The sequence below is a fragment of the Gracilinanus agilis genome, chromosome 3, assembly GCF_016433145.1.
Source record: "Gracilinanus agilis isolate LMUSP501 chromosome 3, AgileGrace, whole genome shotgun sequence".
Taxonomy (NCBI): Eukaryota; Metazoa; Chordata; class Mammalia; order Didelphimorphia; family Didelphidae; genus Gracilinanus; species Gracilinanus agilis.
Genome location: NC_058132.1, coordinates 30,853,439 through 30,869,785, shown reverse-complemented (window position 1 = coordinate 30,869,785; position 16,347 = coordinate 30,853,439). Strand labels below are relative to the sequence as shown.

Below are 16,347 nucleotides of genomic sequence, written 5' to 3'. Positions count from 1 at the left end.
GGATGAATGAGGAGGGGGAGGCGTTGCCAGGTCCCCCCGTGTGTCTGAGAAAGATCTGGGCAGTCTTGGTAGCAGCTTTTAAAGAAGCGTATTTCCTCTGTGGCAGCTCACGAGAGGAGCATAATGTGGGGGGCTGGAAAGCAAAGATCCGCCCCTTCCCCCCCCTTCCCCGTCCTCTGATGCAGGCTGCTGTGTAGGAAGGAGACCGGCCAGGGGAGGGCCTGGACGCCGAGTCTGTGAGGATTGGGGTGAAACCACTGGAGGGGCTCTCTGCGGCCGGCCAGAGAAGGGCCTGAGGAGGGAGGCTGACCGCTTCTTTTTTATTTATTTTTTATTTTCAGAAAAATTGTCCGTAGTTACATGATTCATGTTCTTACTTTCCCCTTCACCCTCCCCCCATAGAGGCTGGCCACGTGCTGGATGTGCCCTCTGGATCTTCTTTCCCAACGGGAGGAATATGGGAATCTATAGTGTACGGGAGTGCTGGCCACCTTGGGGAAAAGGGAGGGAGAGAATCTGGATCGCACAATGTCAGAAAACATGTTTACAATTATTTCTGTTTTTGATTGGGGAAAAAATACAATGAAAGGATTTTAATCTTATGATGGGGAGCAGCTGGATGGCTCAGTGGATAGAGAGCCAGGCTCAGAGATGGAAGGTCCTGGGTTCAAATCTGGCCTCAGACACTTCCCAGCTGTGTGACCCTGGGCAAGTCACTTGACCCCCATGGCCTACCCTTACCACTCTTCTGCTTTGGAACTGATCCATAGGATGGATTCTAAGATGGAAGGGAAGGGTTAAACAAACAAACAAACAAAAAAACCGAGGAGAAGGCTCCAGTGGGGAGAGGATTAGGGTTGTTCTACTTGCCCCAGAGGGCAGGGACAGGAATTGGGGGTGAATTGCAGAGAGGGGGATGTCTGCCGGAGACCAGGAAAAACCTCCCAAGTTAGGGCTGCCTCATTGGAACAGGCCATCTTGGGAGGTGGTGAGCTCCCCGCATCTACCTGGTGCAGGGTCCTGGGGATATGCAGACCAAAACAAGTCTGGTACCAGGAAAACAAAAAGGAACTTTAAGAGGCAGCGAGTGGTCCCTGCGGGAGGGGAGGCCTCGTCGGGGCGGGGGGCGTGAGCTGACCGCCCTGCTCGGTGCCAGGCAGCGCGCCAGCTGCAGGGCAGTCAGAGAGGGGCGGAAGACGGGTCACAGTCTGATGTGCGAACGAGCTGTGGAGACGGTAAATGGACAGCGGCCAGCATCGAGGATGGGGCAAGGCTTGAGGGAAGCTGGAGGCAGAGCTGGGGAGGAGATGCCCGCGCTCAGGAGACGAGGGTCTTGTCTGAGGAAGAACTAGGAGGCCAGTGCCAGGGGCGGGCAGGGGAGCCCCGGAAAGCCCGGAGGGGCTTTGAATGCCAAATAGAGGATTTGGGATTTGATCCCAGACGGAATAGGGAGCCACCAGACCTTATAGAGTTGGGGGTGGGGTGGGGGGGACATGCCAGATCCGCATCCACTGATGGGATGTGGGGGGAGAGGGACAGGGGGAGGGCTTGGGGGGATCACGAGCTCCCTTTTGGTAGAGGCAGTCTGAGGTGAGACAGCTGAGATCACTGAGACAGATAAGAGGCAGGAAGGGAGGGAGAGAGGTGTGAGCAGGAGAGGGAAGGGGAAAGAGGAGGAGACGAGGGGGAGAGGACCCAGCTGTCAGACAGGCAGGAAGAGCGCGCCCGAGAGCTCTGGGAAGGATGGGGGGCTTCTGGAGGAGAGGAAAGGCGGAGGGGGCAGGACAAGAGGGACGAGGGTGTCCTGAGACTTGGGGCGAGGCGTCTTTGGACCAGATGACCTCCAGTGGCCCTTCCCGCGTGCCCTGGCGGGGCCTGTGAGCTTGGGCCGCCCCAGAGCCCTCGCTCGGTCCCTTGATCTGTTGGATGTGTTGCTCTTTCCCTGAGCTGGGTCCCCAGGGAGCTGAGGGCCTTGTTTTGGGGAGAGGAGCCAGATGAAGAAGAGTGACCCCCGAACACCCCTGGAGCAGGGCAGGAGAGGGCAGGGAAGGCCTCGCCTGCTCCTGGCTGCAGCGGGATGAGCACCGGCTGTTTCATCAGAAACATGAAGCGCCCCGTGTGCGCCGGGCACTGCTCCGTGTGGGGGACCACAGGAAGGGCGCAGGCAGTCCGTCCCCTCGCGGTGTAGTGGCGGGCAGGGGGCAATGACCATGCCGAACCCCCCTCTATGCAGGCCAAAGTGGAACTAGTGAGCAGAGGGAAGGGGCCAGAGTGCAGAGGGCTCCGGATGCAGGAAGGTGGGAGGTGGAAGTGGGGAAGGGCGGTCCAGGCCTGGGGGATGCCCGGAGGATGGAGAGTTTATCTGTGGGACATGGCCCTGTTTGGGCTGAGAGAGGCTGCCTCTGGTCTGGGCTGCAGAGTTGCTCCTCCCGTCTCACTGGTTCCTTTTCTCCTCAGGGTGGTGAAGGAGGAGATCTCGGATGACAATGCCAAGCTCCCCTGTTTTAACGGAAGAGTGGTTTCCTGGGTGAGTGACTTCCAGGGACCCCGTGGCTGGGGAGGATCGCTTCTGATTCCATGCCAGGGGCTCACAGAATCGGGGGCTTGGGGCAGGGGAGGCTTTGGGGCTCCCAGTCTCTCATCTCTTATTCCTCTGCAGCTGGTCCTGGCGGAGAACTCCCACTCAGACGCTGGATCTCAGTGCACTGAGAGCCACACAGACCTGCCTCCGCCCATCGAACGGACCGGGGGCATCGGGGACTCCCGGCCACCCTCCTTTCAGTAAGGGCCTCCTCGGTCTCTTGGGGTGAGGGCCGGAGGGCGGCGGGGTCAGAGGAGGGATGATGGTCAGAGTCAGGGGAGGCGGCCCTGCTGTACCCGGCTCTGGTCTAGCCCGTTGCTATTGGGCCAGAGAAAGCAGACCTGAAATCACACCTGTGAACCCTGAGGATAGATGGGGGGCCCCAGGAGAGGTGGCCTCTCCCCACCTTCTTTTGTACACACGAGGCCTGGCCTCCCACCCCGCCACAGCCAGGAGTTCCTGGTGGGCCCCCCGTATTTGGGGTGCTCAGAACACTTGAGGCCGCGCCACAGGGTAGACACAGGGGAGCTCAGCTCCTGCTTAGCAGGAAGAATCCCTTCTACTTTCATCCTCCCGGCCCAGGACAGCCCCCCAACCCCACCCCAGCTCCTCCGGCATCCCCAGCCTCCAGCCTCGCGCTCAGGGCGGTGCCTTCATGCTCCCTGGTCTGAGCTTGGCCTCTTTTCCTTCCTCCCCTTCCCCGACCATTCCCACGAGGTGGCCTGCAGGATGGCCTGCTGGAGCCCGGCCTACCCAGACCTCGGACGCTGGCCTGCGCTGCCCCCTGGTGGCAGGCCTGGTCACGCCATTCTCTTTCCCTAGACCTGGAGCCCCCCTCCACGCCCCCCCCCCCACGCCTCCCCCCATGTGCCCTCTGGTCAGGCTGCTTCATTTTACAGATGAGAAAACCAAGACCCTTAAATCCCAAATGTCCTGCTCAGTCGTCAGAGCTGGGATCCAAACTTCGTTCCTCTGGTTCCACGCCCAGTTCGGTTTATAAACATTTGTCGAGTGCCATCTGGGTGCCAGGTGCTGGGGGAGGGAAGAAGGGCACCCTCACCCCCCTGCCCTTGGGGAGACGAGACACAGATGAGGCACAGGCAGGCACAGGTGAGGCACAGATGTAGCACAGATGTGGCACAGGCAGGCACAGGTGAAGCACAGATGTGGCACAGGCAGGCATAGGTGAGGCACAGGTGTGGCACAGACAGGCACAGATGTGGTACAGGCAGGCACAGGTGAGACAGATGTGGCACAGGCAGGCACAGACAGGCACAGATATGGCATAGGCAGGCACAGGTGAGGCACAGGTGAGGCACAGATGTGGCACAGGCAGGCACAGGTGAGACAAATATGGTACAGGCAGGCCCAGGTGAGACATATGTGGCACAGGCAGGCACAGATGTGGCACAGACAGGCATAGATGTGGCACAGGCAGGCACAGGTGAGGCACAGATGAGGCACAGGCAGGCACAGGTAGGCACAGATATGGCACAGACAGGCACAGGTGAGGCACAGATATGGCACAGACAGGGCACAGAGATAAGCCACTTCCTGGGTGGCCCCAGTAGTGCTCAAAGGGGCTTGAAGGGAGGAGGCTCTGAACCCTCCCCAGAAGCCCTGCCCGCCTTGTGGGGAAGCCAGAGAGTCCAAACTGTGCCTCTGGGCCTCCCTGCAGCCCCAACGCTGCCAGTAGCCGAGATGGGCTGGACAATGAGACCGGCACGGAGTCTGTGGTCAGCCACCGACGGGACCGGCACCGGCGGCGGAACCGGGAGGGCCATGAAGATGGTGAGAGTGTAGGGGGGCCTTTCCCCCACCCAGGGGGCCCTCCAAAAGGGATTCCTATAACGACTCTCCCACAATCTCCCAGCCAGCACCACCCCCAATCTATCTCTAAGAGCTCATCTAACCCCTGCAAAAGATGCCCTTTGAGGCTGACTGGTTCATTTGGCAAATAGGGAAGCCGAGGCCCAGAGGGATGAGGTGATCTGTCCAGGGTCTTCAGGGTAGCTGGTGGGATGCCACAGCCTTGGCTGTTTGAAGGACCAAGCTTTGCCCATGGAGATGCCCCTGAAGGAGCTCCTCTACTTGGCAGCAAGGCCACTGCCTTCTGGGGCCACAGCTCCCCTCCAAGGCCTCGGGTCACAGGGTTATGCAGGAGGGCTATGGGGAAGATCTGGACAGTCTTGGTGTAGCCATGGGACGGAAGCTCCCAAGGACACCCCCCTGACCGCTGTGCCACTGTCACAGCCCCTCGGATCAATGGGCACCCGAAGCTGGAGCGTCGCCGAGAGCCGGGCACCTATGAGAGCGCCTCCACCATGATGAGCAGCGAGCTGGAGTCCAGCAGCTTCATCGACTCCGAGGATGAAGACACCAGCAGGTGGGCAGCGGAGCAGGCAGAGCAGGCCTCAGGGACAGGCTGCCTCACCAGGGTGGCCCCTGGCGGGAACACCTGGCTTTGGACTGCCCACATCGAGGTCCTTTCAGGGGATTCCTGCTATCCGGGGCTTGCTGGGTTTTGGGTCACAGGGACAAAAGAGTCCAAAGGCTTCGGATGGGATGGAAGAATATCTAGATCTAAGACGGTGGTGAGGAGATGGGGGTACCCCGGCTCAGGATGGATCTGAGGAATGCCTGAGATCTGGGGATCCCCAGCTCAGGGTGGGACTAGGGGATCCCCATGGAGATGTTGGGATCCCCAGAGCAGGGTTGGGGCACTCACAGAGATGTTGGAAATCCCAGCTCAAAGTGGGATAGGACATGCTGAGATATTGGGGTCCTGGGTTAAGGGGCTACCTTTTGAGATATTGGGGATCCCAGTGCAGGAGGATATACTCACTGAGATCTTGGGGTCCCCAGGCTGAGCAGCTCCACTGAACAGAGCACATCATCCCGACTCATTCGGAAGCATAAACGTCGGAGGAGAAAACAACGAATGCGCCAGATTGACCGGGTATGGGGGGCAGGGGACGGGTGATGGGGTGGGGGGGCGGGTGAGTTGGGGGCCGAAGGCCTAGTCCCGCTCATTGTCCTTCCTCCTGTTCCCACAGTCCTCCTCTTTCAGCAGCATCACCGACTCTACGATGTCCCTGAACATCATCACGGTGACACTCAACATGGGTAAGGCAGAATGGGGCCCTGAGGCTCAGCCTGCCTTCTCCCTCTGGCTGGCGCCCCGCTCTGCTGCCTGGCCATCCCTGGCCCTCCTTGGGTCTGGCTTCCCGGGGTCCATTCCACTGTCCTAGGCAGACAGAGGGGAGTGGAGAAGGCAGAAGATGCCCCGTGCTGGTCTCTGGAGCTGGGGTTCCCCCACATGGCACCTCCTCTGTCTTCTTTGCCTGCCTGGGTCTCTGCTTTTGTGTCCCTGCACCCAAGGCTGGGGCTCTGGGTCCCCTGTACTTGCTTTAAAGAGGTTTTAGGCTGGGGATGCTGGACGCCCCTTCCCTCCCTGAGCCGGCCTTCCCTGGGCAGTGCCCGCCGCATTCTGGAGACCCAGCTAGGGATGCTCGAGCCAGGCCGACTCAGCTTTTCTTTCCTCCTCCAGAGAAGTACAACTTCCTGGGCATCAGCATCGTGGGGCAGAGCAACGACCGGGGCGATGGCGGCATCTACATCGGCTCCATTATGAAGGGGGGTGCCGTGGCCGCCGATGGACGCATCGAGCCTGGGGACATGCTGCTGCAGGTAGTGCCCTAGCCGGGAACAGTTGAGAGCAAAATGCCAGGCAGGCAGTTGGCTGGCGGGAACCACCCTGGGGCCTTGGGATACGAGGCAGAGACAGTGGGGAGACGGCTGCAGACCCCATGACCACACTGGCCAGCAGTGATGGCGAGCCTTTTGGTACTTTTTTTTTTTTTAAACCCTTGTACTTCGGTGTATTGTCTCATAGGTGGAAGATTGGTAAGGGTGGGCAATGGGGGTCAAGTGACTTGCCCAGGGTCACACAGCTGGGAAGTGGCTGAGGCCGGGTTTGAACCTTGGACCTCCTGTCTCTAGGCCTGACTCTCAATCCACTGAGCTACCCAGCTGCCCCATCCTTTTGGTACTTTTTAGGGACCCCATGCCATGCCCCCTCCCAGGCTCTAGTGCCCTTTGTTCAGGGGGCGGAGCCAGGCTCCCAGCAGGCCACGCCAGGGGCCTTCCGTGCTCACAGAGAAGTCTCTGCATGCCACCTTTGACAGGATAGGTTAGCCATCATGGCAGGCAGGCATACAGATAGCCATCTCTGGGGAAGGGAGCCAATGAGGAGCCGCCGAGGGCTGGACCTCCCATCATGGAGGCAGGAACACCTTAGTTCAAATCCAGATCAAGGCACTTCCTGGCCCAGTGACCCTGGGCAAGCCACTTCACCCTGTTGCCTCAGTTTCTTCCTCTGTGAAATGAGCCACAGACAAAAAGGTCAACAGCTCCAGGGTCTCACCAAGAAAACTCCTGTTGGGATCTCAGGGAGTTGGACAAGACTGGCCCACAACAGTGCCAGGCCAAAGCTGATGGGGGCAGGAACAGGGGAGGGTTGGAGCTGGCCAGGCCAGTCCTTGTGCCATGGTACACAGGAGAACATGGAGGCCCAGAGGAGCATGTGACTTGCCCATGGCCAAAGGGCCAGGACTGGGGGAAGTAGCCTCAATGGCCCCAGTCCTGGGGGGGCCAGCTGCCTGCCCTGCCGCGCCCCGCCCCGCCCCTACCTCATCTGCTCTGCTCCTCCCCCACAGGTGAATGACGTCAACTTTGAGAACATGAGCAATGACGATGCCGTCCGGGTCCTGAGGGAGATCGTGTCCAAGCCGGGGTGAGAAGAGACGCCTGGGGGGGGCCCGGAGGGAGGGAAGGGTGCTGGAGGCGGGGTTGGGGTCTGGTCCAGGGAGACTGGGGTGTGACGGCGGTCTTCCCCCCTTCAGCCCCATCAGCCTCACGGTGGCCAAGTGCTGGGACCCCACCCCCAGGAGCTACTTCACCATCCCCCGGGGTAAGCCACGCCCTGGGGGCTGCGGGCGTGCCGAGAGCCGCAGGGGGCGGGGCGGGGCGGGGCGGGGAGGTCTTCCTGGAGCTGGTGAGGGGAAGCCCTGGAGGAGAGGATGGTGGGGAGCTTCCTGGGATGGATCCTGACCACCTTCCCTCTCTCTGGCCCCTCCTCGTCTTTGCTATGCCCCGCGTGTGTCCGTCCTCCCCTCCCGTCTGTCCGTCTGGCTCTGTCCGCGGGCCACGCTCACAGCTGACCCGGTGCGGCCCATCGACCCGGCCGCGTGGCTGTCGCACACGGCGGCGCTGACGGGAACGTTCCCGCGCTACGGTACGAGCCCCTCCATGAGCACCATCACATCTACCAGCTCCTCACTAACAAGCTCTATTCCTGACGCAGAAAGTAAGTGGCGGCCCAAGCGCCCCCTGGGGCCGAGCAGGGCCTGAGCAAACAGGCGAGCCAGCCGGCGAGCCAGCGAGCGAACTGGGCCCCCACCTGGCCCCCAGCGCAGGCTCACTGTTGTGGGGGGGCTCACGGGCCAGCCTCCGCACCGGCCTGCACCTGTGTGAGCGTGCACACCGGCCCGCGGGCTCGCTGTCCGCCCACGTGCACAACCTGCCTGCACTCATGTTCACGGTCACCCAGTAGCCTGCACAGGTGCACACACAGACTCGTATACTCCAGTACATATACATGCAGCATATACGTACTGTATATATGCTGTGCCCCGGCAGGGCCACCGGGCCACTGTGCATGGCAAGCCACCTGCCCCCGTTCTCACACAAGCTTTGCCCAGCCCAGCAGCCCCGGCGCCCGGCTCGGGAGGGCGGCGGCGGGCGAGCTTGGAGGCTTTCCCTGGCCCCGCCCCCTCACTAACAGGACTAACTTTCACCAAGCTCTTTGGGGGCCGGGCGACGGGGCGGGAGGGGGCGCAAGTGGACGAGGCCTTTGTAGAGCCCCCCACCCGTGGCCCAGCCTTTGCTCCCAGGGGACCCTCACCAGAGCCTCCTCTGAGTCACTACTCTAGGGGGTCAGCGGTACAGAGAGCCAGCTGTGCCCCCACCCTCAGCCTGGGAGGAGTGTGGAGAGACCGAGCTCCAATGAGGAACGGGGGTGGGGCCGGGGCGGGGCCAGATCTTGGTGGGCGGGACCGAGGGCTGCCCCGCGCATGCGTGAGCAGGAAGCCCGGGGTGGGGGTGGGGGTGGGGGAAGGCGCCCCCTGCCGGCGGTCCAGGCTGAGGGACGCAGGGGATGTGTCTCCCTTTCAGAACTGGAGGAGTCACCCTTGACTGTGAAGAGTGACATGGGGGCCATCGTGAAGGTCATGCAGCTGCCGGACTCGGGCCTGGAGATCCGGGACCGCATGTGGCTGAAAATCACCATTTCCAATGCGGTCATTGGTGAGTGGGCGTGTGGCACCGATAAGCTAACTGCCAGCGGGGGAATCCCTGTGAAAGGTGCCCCTTAAGATCTGAAAGAGAGCTAGGAATTCTTTGAGGTGGAGGGGGAGAAGGGATGGCATTCTAGGCAGGGGGAAGAGCTTGGGCAAAGGTGTAGTGGGAGGAGAGAGAATGACATGACATATACAGGGAACACTTCAAGCAAAGTGTAGGGTGGGCAAAGGGATGAGGTGGGGGGTCCTATACAACTGCCCAGGAGAGGACTGCAGACTTTGCTGTGTTTTTTTCTTTTCTGGAGGCAAACAGAGTTAGGTGACTTAGCCAGGCTCCTACAGCTAGTAAATGTCTGAGGCTGGATTTTAACTTAGGAAGGTGAGTCTTTCGACTCCTGGTGCTCTGTGCACTGTGGCGCCCCTGAGCCACCCTTTCTGGGGTGTTGGAGGCTTAGACACAAGGGAGCCCCTGGAGCCCAGGGAGTAGAACGGCAATGGGGGAGATGGGTGCCCTGTGGCCTTGGAGCAGAAGATGGATTAGAGAGGGAGAAACCGGAGGAAAACCGACATAGAAGGCCAGACCCCTCTATCCTCTCGTTCCCCTCCTGTTGCCTCCTGGGGAGACCTGGCCGTGGGCCCCTGATGGCACCTCTTGTCCCCCCTCCCAGGGGCTGACGTGGTAGACTGGCTGTATACACACGTGGAGGGTTTCAAAGACCGGCGGGAGGCCCGCAAGTATGCCAGCAGCATGCTGAAGCATGGCTACCTGCGGCACACCGTGAACAAGATCACGTTCTCCGAGCAGTGCTACTACGTCTTTGGGGATCTGTGCAGCAGTAAGGATGGGCAAGAGGTCGTTGGGGGGGAGCCCCTGGGCCAGTCACCCCTAAATAGCTTCTCCGCCTCCATGTCCGTGTGTCAGATGGAGCTCTGGAGTCAAGAAGGCCAGGTTTCCCATCAGACACGCACCTGCTGGATCACCCTGGACAGGCTGCCTAACCTCTGCCTGCCTCAGTTTGCTCATATGTAAAATAGTGTGAATAAGAGCAGCTCCCTCCCAGGACTGTTGGGAGTATTAACTGAGATAACATTTGTAAAACACTCTGCATAGCGTAAAGCTTTGTGATCATGATAGCAATCCTGCCATTATTCTTACTGGGAGAGCGGCCCTTTGGCTCAAGTTTGGGTGGGGGGGTGCCGGGGCCCTGGGGACAGCCTCCCCTTGAGATTGGATGGAGGCAGAGCTGGGTCTCCCTGAGAAGAAGCAGATCCTACTAGAGCTGCCACTTAGTGACAGTCTCTGTCCATCCCCTCATTCTCAGAGGCCCAAGACCAGTTATGTAGTCCACAGCAGGGCAGGAACTGGACCCAGGTGTCCAGGGCCCATCTTGGGGTTCTGTCTTCTATTCTGCTCCAGGGAGGAGCGAGCTGTGAGGGAGAAGGGACCGTAGTGGGGGCGGCCCTCAATGTCCAGGAGCCCCTGTTTTCCTGTGCCAGGAAAAAGCTGTTTTGCTCTTGCTCTCCCAGGCAGTCAGTGGACTAGTGCCTATTAAGCACCTTCTGTGTGCCAGGCCCTATGCCAGGCTGTGGAGATACAGAGTCAGCCCATGCCCTCAGGGAGCACCTAGTCTAATGGGGAGACAGCACGTGAATGGCTACAGATTCCAGGGCACCAGCCAGGGTGGGTGGGACGTGACATTGGATACATTCTCTGCTCTGCTTCTTTTCCCCAGATATGGCAGCCCTCAATCTCAACAATGGTTCTAGCGGGGCCTCAGACCAGGACACACTGGCCCCGCTCCCCCACCCGGCGGCGCCATGGCCTGTGGGGCAGGGCTATTCCTACCCCTACCCTGTGCCTCCCCCGGGCTTCCCTCCTGCCTACCAGGACCCGGGCTTCAGCTATGGGAGCGGGAGTGCAGGGAGCCAGCAGAGCGAAGGTGAGGCCCCCAGGGCTCAGCGCCCAGCACCCCGCCACCGCCGCCGCGCCTTCCCGGGCTCCCCTGGCCCCTGGGCATCAGCTTCTCCCTCCTGTTTCTGCTGCTGCCCCGCACCTCTCCCCAATGCGCTCCCTGAAGGCTGGGCTTCTTCGGCTGAGTGTCAACGGGGACGCTTCCCTGCCCGGGACACCCCTTCACCCCCCTCTGACGTAGCCCCTGGAGCTGGGTGACACCAGGGCTGACCTAGACCGTGCATGCCCGGGTCACCCGCGTGAGAATTCTCCGAGTCTTTTATGTGTGCCAGCCTCGTGCCATGGAGATGCCAGGAGGGGCAGCATGGCCCCGGCCCCAGCCCTGGCTCTCGTGTCCCTACGTGCCGTGGTCTGTGTGTGCCCAGGGTCTGTGAACATGGCAGGGGCCCTCTTCTTGGAGGAGCCTCATGGGGGGAGGGTCAGGGAGAAGAGGGACGGCCAGGCATCATCAGGGAAGGCTTCTTGGAAGGGGCTGCTAGCTGAGCTGGGTCCTCGAAAGACAGGGGAGAGCTTGGGTGAACGGAGGAGGAGGGCTCTCGGGGGGAGAGATGTGGAGCTGGGGTGCCTGTCGTCGGTGGTTCCGGGGGCATGGAGGGCCGGCACGCGTGGGAGCGGCCACACACGAGGAAGAGCGTTAGAGTGGGAGGGAACCTTGGAGGCTGTCGAGGGTAGCCGTCCTTCACTTATAGATGAGGAGACGAAACGGTAGTTAAGGCAGCATCTGAACCCAGGTCTTCCGACGACGCTCCCTCCTTTTGTCTACACTGGGCCGGAGAGGAAAAGCCCCTGAGATAGAGAATCAGAAGATGTGACTTCTGCTCTTGGGTCCTTCTCTCATTCCTCATGTGACCTGGGCCAGGTTGTGCTCCCCCTCCAGGCCCCTCCTAGGCCCTGACGTGCTTTGGGTCGTCAGGACCCCTTCCTTGATTTTTTTCACTGAGGTGTTTTGTTTGGAGGGTGGCCCAGGTGGCCTCAGCAGGATGGACCAGAGGGATGGAGGCCAGAGACGAGCACACTATTAGGAGATGGGGGCACGAAGGAGGAGACGGACTGAGCTAGGAGGCTTGGTCCTGGAGCTGAGCATGTTGGGGGCACTGCCTGGAGGAGAGGGAAGGCTCAGGGATGACTGCAAGATTGGAGCCTCGGAGATGGGGAAGCTGAGTGTAGAGGGGCAGATTTGGTGCAGTTGTAGCTGCCAGCGTCTGGTGGGGGGTGTCCTTCGATCACAGAGACCCCTGGATCTGTTGCTTGGGAGAGGGAGCCAGGATGCACACTCCCCAGGGGCAGCTGGGGGAAGCTTCCCTAATTTTTTTTTTTAAACCCTTCTCTTCCCTCTTAGAATCAATACTAGGTATTGGTTCCAAGGCAGAAGAGCGGGAAGGGCTAGGCAGTGGGGGTGAAGTGACTTGTCCAGGGTCACCCAGCTAGGAAGGGTCTGTGGCCAGATCTGAACCCAGGACCTCCCGTTTCCAGGCCTGGCTCTCAATCCACTGAGCCGCCCAGCCGTCCCCTGCTTCTCTAATTCTTGAGACTGTGAGCCCACTGTTTGAAATCCTTCATGTACTGGGGGGGAAAATTGGCTCAGGAATCAGAAACCTGGGTTGAATCCTCTGCCCGTTTAGACCCTCTGACCTGAAGCAGGTGACTGGTCTCAGTGTCCTCAGCTGTAAAATGAAGTTGGAATAATGACCCACCAGGGCCTCCCATTCAGTGTAAGGATCCACCCACAAGTGTGCAAAAGGGACCATACAGAGGCACACACACACGACCCCTGTGCAGAATTGCCTGGGAATGAAGCGATCGGTCAGTGGGGTCAGTCTAGGAGGAGGTGTGAGCCAAGCTTAGATAGACGTGATTTGTCGGACAGAAGTGGGGTGGGAGGCCTCCCCAGAGGCGCTTCCTGATGTATAACTTGGTATTATTCCCTTGTTTTGTGCTGAGCAAGCGTTAGACTGAAGGCCTCCTAGCGGAGTGGATGCCTCTGGGGGACGGGTAAGCCTGTTGATGAGATCGGCGCCATGGCATGCCCCTGAGATGCCCGTACCCCAGACAGAGGCACTCCAGAGAGGCAGGGCTTGGAGGCTGTTGTTCTCGGGAGCTCTCTCCTCCCTCCAGCCCCCATCTGCCTTTCCCCAACCCAAGCAGAGGTCTCCTGGGCCACAGGCCCTATTGCTCCTGACTGCCCAGCTGCAGAGGAAGCAGGGGTGGGGCTGAGTTTGCCAACAGGGCCCTCCCGATGGGCATGGCGGGTACAGTGTTCCCTCATGTGGTGTCTAGGGGTGGAGGGCCCGTGCGGAGGTGGGGGGCTGAGGTCACTGAGGCTGTTTCCGTGATCAGTGTCTGGCGGTGCCCTCCCTCTCCCCCACCCCCTACTCTCTGCCCTTGCTGGGTTTGCATGTTACCTGTTGCCCCACTCCCTAAATCTGCTGTGGCTGCTGGGATGTTTCTTGGGGGGGGGGTCATGGGGTTGTGGTGTCTCTGCATGGCTCTTCCCTGCCCCCTCCCACCATGATGGTGCCGTGGCAGTGGCTCCTGGGGACAGGACAGGTTTTGAAATGCTGCGTCCTCTTTCTCCTTTGTTCCTATAGGAAGCAGGAGCAGCGGCTCGAACAGGAGTGCCAGCGAGAGCAGCCGGCGGGCACTGGGGCGGGAGAAGGAGCGCCGGACAGGGGCTGGGGGCAGCGGGGGCAGCAGTGAGTCGGAGCACACAGTGCGCAGTGCGACGGGCAGCGGGGGTCGGAGGGAGCGCCCGCCCAGCCAGCTCAGCCGGGGCAGCAGCCCCCGTAGCCAGCTCTCAGCTGGTGCCCCTGGTCTGCCCCCACTGCACCCCCTGCCCAAGGTGGGCACCAGGGCACTGGCTACACTCAGTGGTCCCCCTGGGGGCCCACCCGTACGCGAGCTGGCCGCAGTGCCCCCCGAGCTTACTGGCAGCCGCCAGTCCTTCCAGAAGGCCATGGGCAACCCTTGTGAATTCTTCGTGGACATCATGTGATGGGGAAAGTGCCTTCAGACTCCTCTGGGTTCACATCTGTAGAGGAGGAGAATTGGAGGGCTTTGGTGAAAAGGACAATAATAGAGATAAGGCCTCCCCCTGCCTTGAAGGTTGTGGGAAGTGCCAACCCCCCCCTTCCTCCCACCCCTCCAGCAGGCTTAAGGAGAACCCCCCTCAGTACTGTGCCCCTCCAGAGGACAGCACTCAGCCCAGGTCATCTGAAGCAATGCGTGATGGGCCACAGATTCTCACGGACTCTGTCTGCTTTCTCTTTGTTTGTCTCAGGCCGATGTGATAAGGGTTTGTGTTCCTGAAACACCTGCCCCGGGGCCCCAGCTAGGGCCAAAGGAGGGCCCCCAGGGCCGAGGACCCTAGAGAGGTAGTGGGTGGCATGTGTAGGCTGATGAGTCAGACAATGGGGAATGGAATCCCAGGTCTACCACTCGTGATGCCCCTCTCTGGGCCTTGATTCGTCCCCTGTACAGTTAGGGGCTTGGGTTGGACAGGAGAGCACTAGGTCCCTTCCGGCCCAGCATCTTAGGCTCCCCACGGGCTGGGCTGGCTGGCTGGGGCATTCTTCCCTGCAGAAGAGCTTCCTGGTAGGTGGGAGAAGGGGGCAGGGTGGCCCAGGCTGCAGGAGCTGAAGGAACGGGCCAGCTGCTGCCGGTCCCTATCATGGTCAGTTCTCCAGGGAGAACTTTGTCTGTGGGTCTCCCAGGGTTCCATCTTGGTTCAGTCTGGCATTTGTGTTGGGGGGTGGCATTGGGAGAAGCTTAGCTCTGTCTGTCTCTAATGACACCCTAAGAAGGGAGCGGGATGACCGTGCTCTTGGCCCCTGAAGGGAGGGTGACCGTCTTAGTCTGTCCTTTGTCCAGCCACTGCTTGCTGTGGGTCATTGATGAATGAGAAGTGTTCTCCCCCACCTTCCCTCCCTCAAGAAAGCTCCCTCTCTCTGGCAAGCCTGTCCAGCCAGCCCTGAGCCCCTTCCCTCTGTCTGGATCCTGCCCCATTCTCGTGTCCCCCAGCTGTCCCAGTTGAGAAGTCGGATGGGGCCGTGCCATCATTCGTGCCTGGCTGGGCTGCCTGGTAGCTGCAGGGTCAGCAATGATGTTGGGGAAGGAGGTATGGGCTCAAGTTCCCTCCCCTTTCTCCAAATCTGAGCGCCTCGTTGTGGGAGTGGAAGGTGGGAATAGGATCATCCCCCCTCCTCTCCTCCCATGGTTTGGGGGTGCCCTAACAATGCTGTTTTATTTATTTATTTATTGCGCCAGGCCTGGAGGGCAGGTCCCCCACCCCTCTATCCCTGCCAGGGCCAAGGTGGACTGTGGCTTTCCTCCTCTCTGCCAAATCCCCTCCTACACCCGGCCCAAGTTTCTCTGGATCCCCCCAGCCCAGGCCTGTAAGGCGGAGAGGAGAGCCAGGCGGCGGCAGAGGTGGGCTCGGCACACTTGGCTCAGGCTGCCTTGGTGGGAGCATCCACAGTGAATGGGCCTCTGCCTACGACTCGCCTTTCTGTCTGTTTTGTTTGTGTCTGACTGAATGAGCATGGTGTGACTTTTAAAGAAGAAAATGACTACCCAGTGATCGGCAGAAGCCCACGTGAGCCTGCGGAGGTACAACAGTGGGGAGGGATAAAGGCGAATAGTGTGAAGTAACGCACACACGGGCCCTTGTCTCCGCAGCGCCCCTTCCTGCTGACCCCACCTGTTTTCAGGTGTGCCCCGCTGTGGCCCCTCATCTGTTCTCAGGGGCGCCTTCTGCAGACCCTCGCCTATTTTCAGGTGTGCCCAGCCCGTGGGGCCTCGGCTTGTGTGGAATGCACCGCTTCCTGTCCAGTGTCTTTCGCTTCCACAGGACCCTATTCTGTAGATATTGTATCAAAGCCCGAGTGTCTGTATAGTTAATATATAGCTGCATCTGTGTAAATGCCGCCTCCGTGTAAATGCTATTTTAAACACTAAAAAAAGCTTTTAATTTTATGTGATTCCTCGGCCTCCTGTCTTTTCTTCCTCCGCCTCTGGCTGCAGGGGTCTGGGCTCTTCCAAACTGCTGCCTCTCTCTGGGCCTCCTTTGCTCCCTGTGAGTGAGCGGCTGAGGCCCTACTGAGTGCTGAGGCCTTGGGGCTGTCTGTGGTGCTGAAGGTTTCTTTTTCTGCCTAGCCCTGCTCCTCTCTCTCCTGGACCTGGAGCTGTATCTGCCCTGGCTTTCCCCCCCTTTCTTGTCTCTGCTTGCTGTCCCTGCAGTGCCCATCAGCTCAGTCAGGGCTAAGGCTGGGGGAGGTCAGGCGCCCCTGTAAGGCTGTTCTTCTCTGCCCCCTAGGCTTCCTGGCCATGGCCACCTAAGGTCCCTCCCTGCCCCAAAAGGGACACGGGAGGAAAACAGGGCCTAGAGCTGACTGGGGGTCCGTATCCCCAGAGATAAGCCACTTATCACCAAAGTGTGC

General features: G+C 60.2%; 1 protein-coding gene across 2 annotated transcripts in view; it reads left to right on the top strand.

The window, feature by feature from the left end:
* DVL1 (dishevelled segment polarity protein 1) overlaps nt 1-15,888 on the top strand; it is a 36,217-nt gene extending 20,329 nt beyond the window's left edge. Inside the window, exons 2-15 of one of the 2 annotated variants that reach the window (XM_044667517.1) lie at nt 2,458-2,527; nt 2,660-2,781; nt 4,260-4,372; nt 4,835-4,967; nt 5,447-5,540; nt 5,638-5,707; nt 6,132-6,271; nt 7,300-7,376; nt 7,486-7,553; nt 7,800-7,877; nt 8,816-8,947; nt 9,609-9,776; nt 10,674-10,880; nt 13,501-15,888. In XM_044667517.1, the coding sequence (XP_044523452.1) occupies nt 2,458-2,527; nt 2,660-2,781; nt 4,260-4,372; nt 4,835-4,967; nt 5,447-5,540; nt 5,638-5,707; nt 6,132-6,271; nt 7,300-7,376; nt 7,486-7,553; nt 7,800-7,877; nt 8,816-8,947; nt 9,609-9,776; nt 10,674-10,880; nt 13,501-13,904 (1,876 nt within the window). In that variant the 3' untranslated portion in view covers nt 13,905-15,888. Of the gene's footprint in view, nt 1-2,457; nt 2,528-2,659; nt 2,782-4,259; nt 4,373-4,834; nt 4,968-5,446; nt 5,541-5,637; nt 5,708-6,131; nt 6,272-7,299; nt 7,377-7,485; nt 7,554-7,799; nt 7,950-8,815; nt 8,948-9,608; nt 9,777-10,673; nt 10,881-13,500 lie in introns of both variants that reach the window. The other variant, XM_044667516.1, reaches the window with a different exon arrangement.
* The last annotated feature ends 459 nt before the right edge of the window (nt 15,889-16,347 follow it).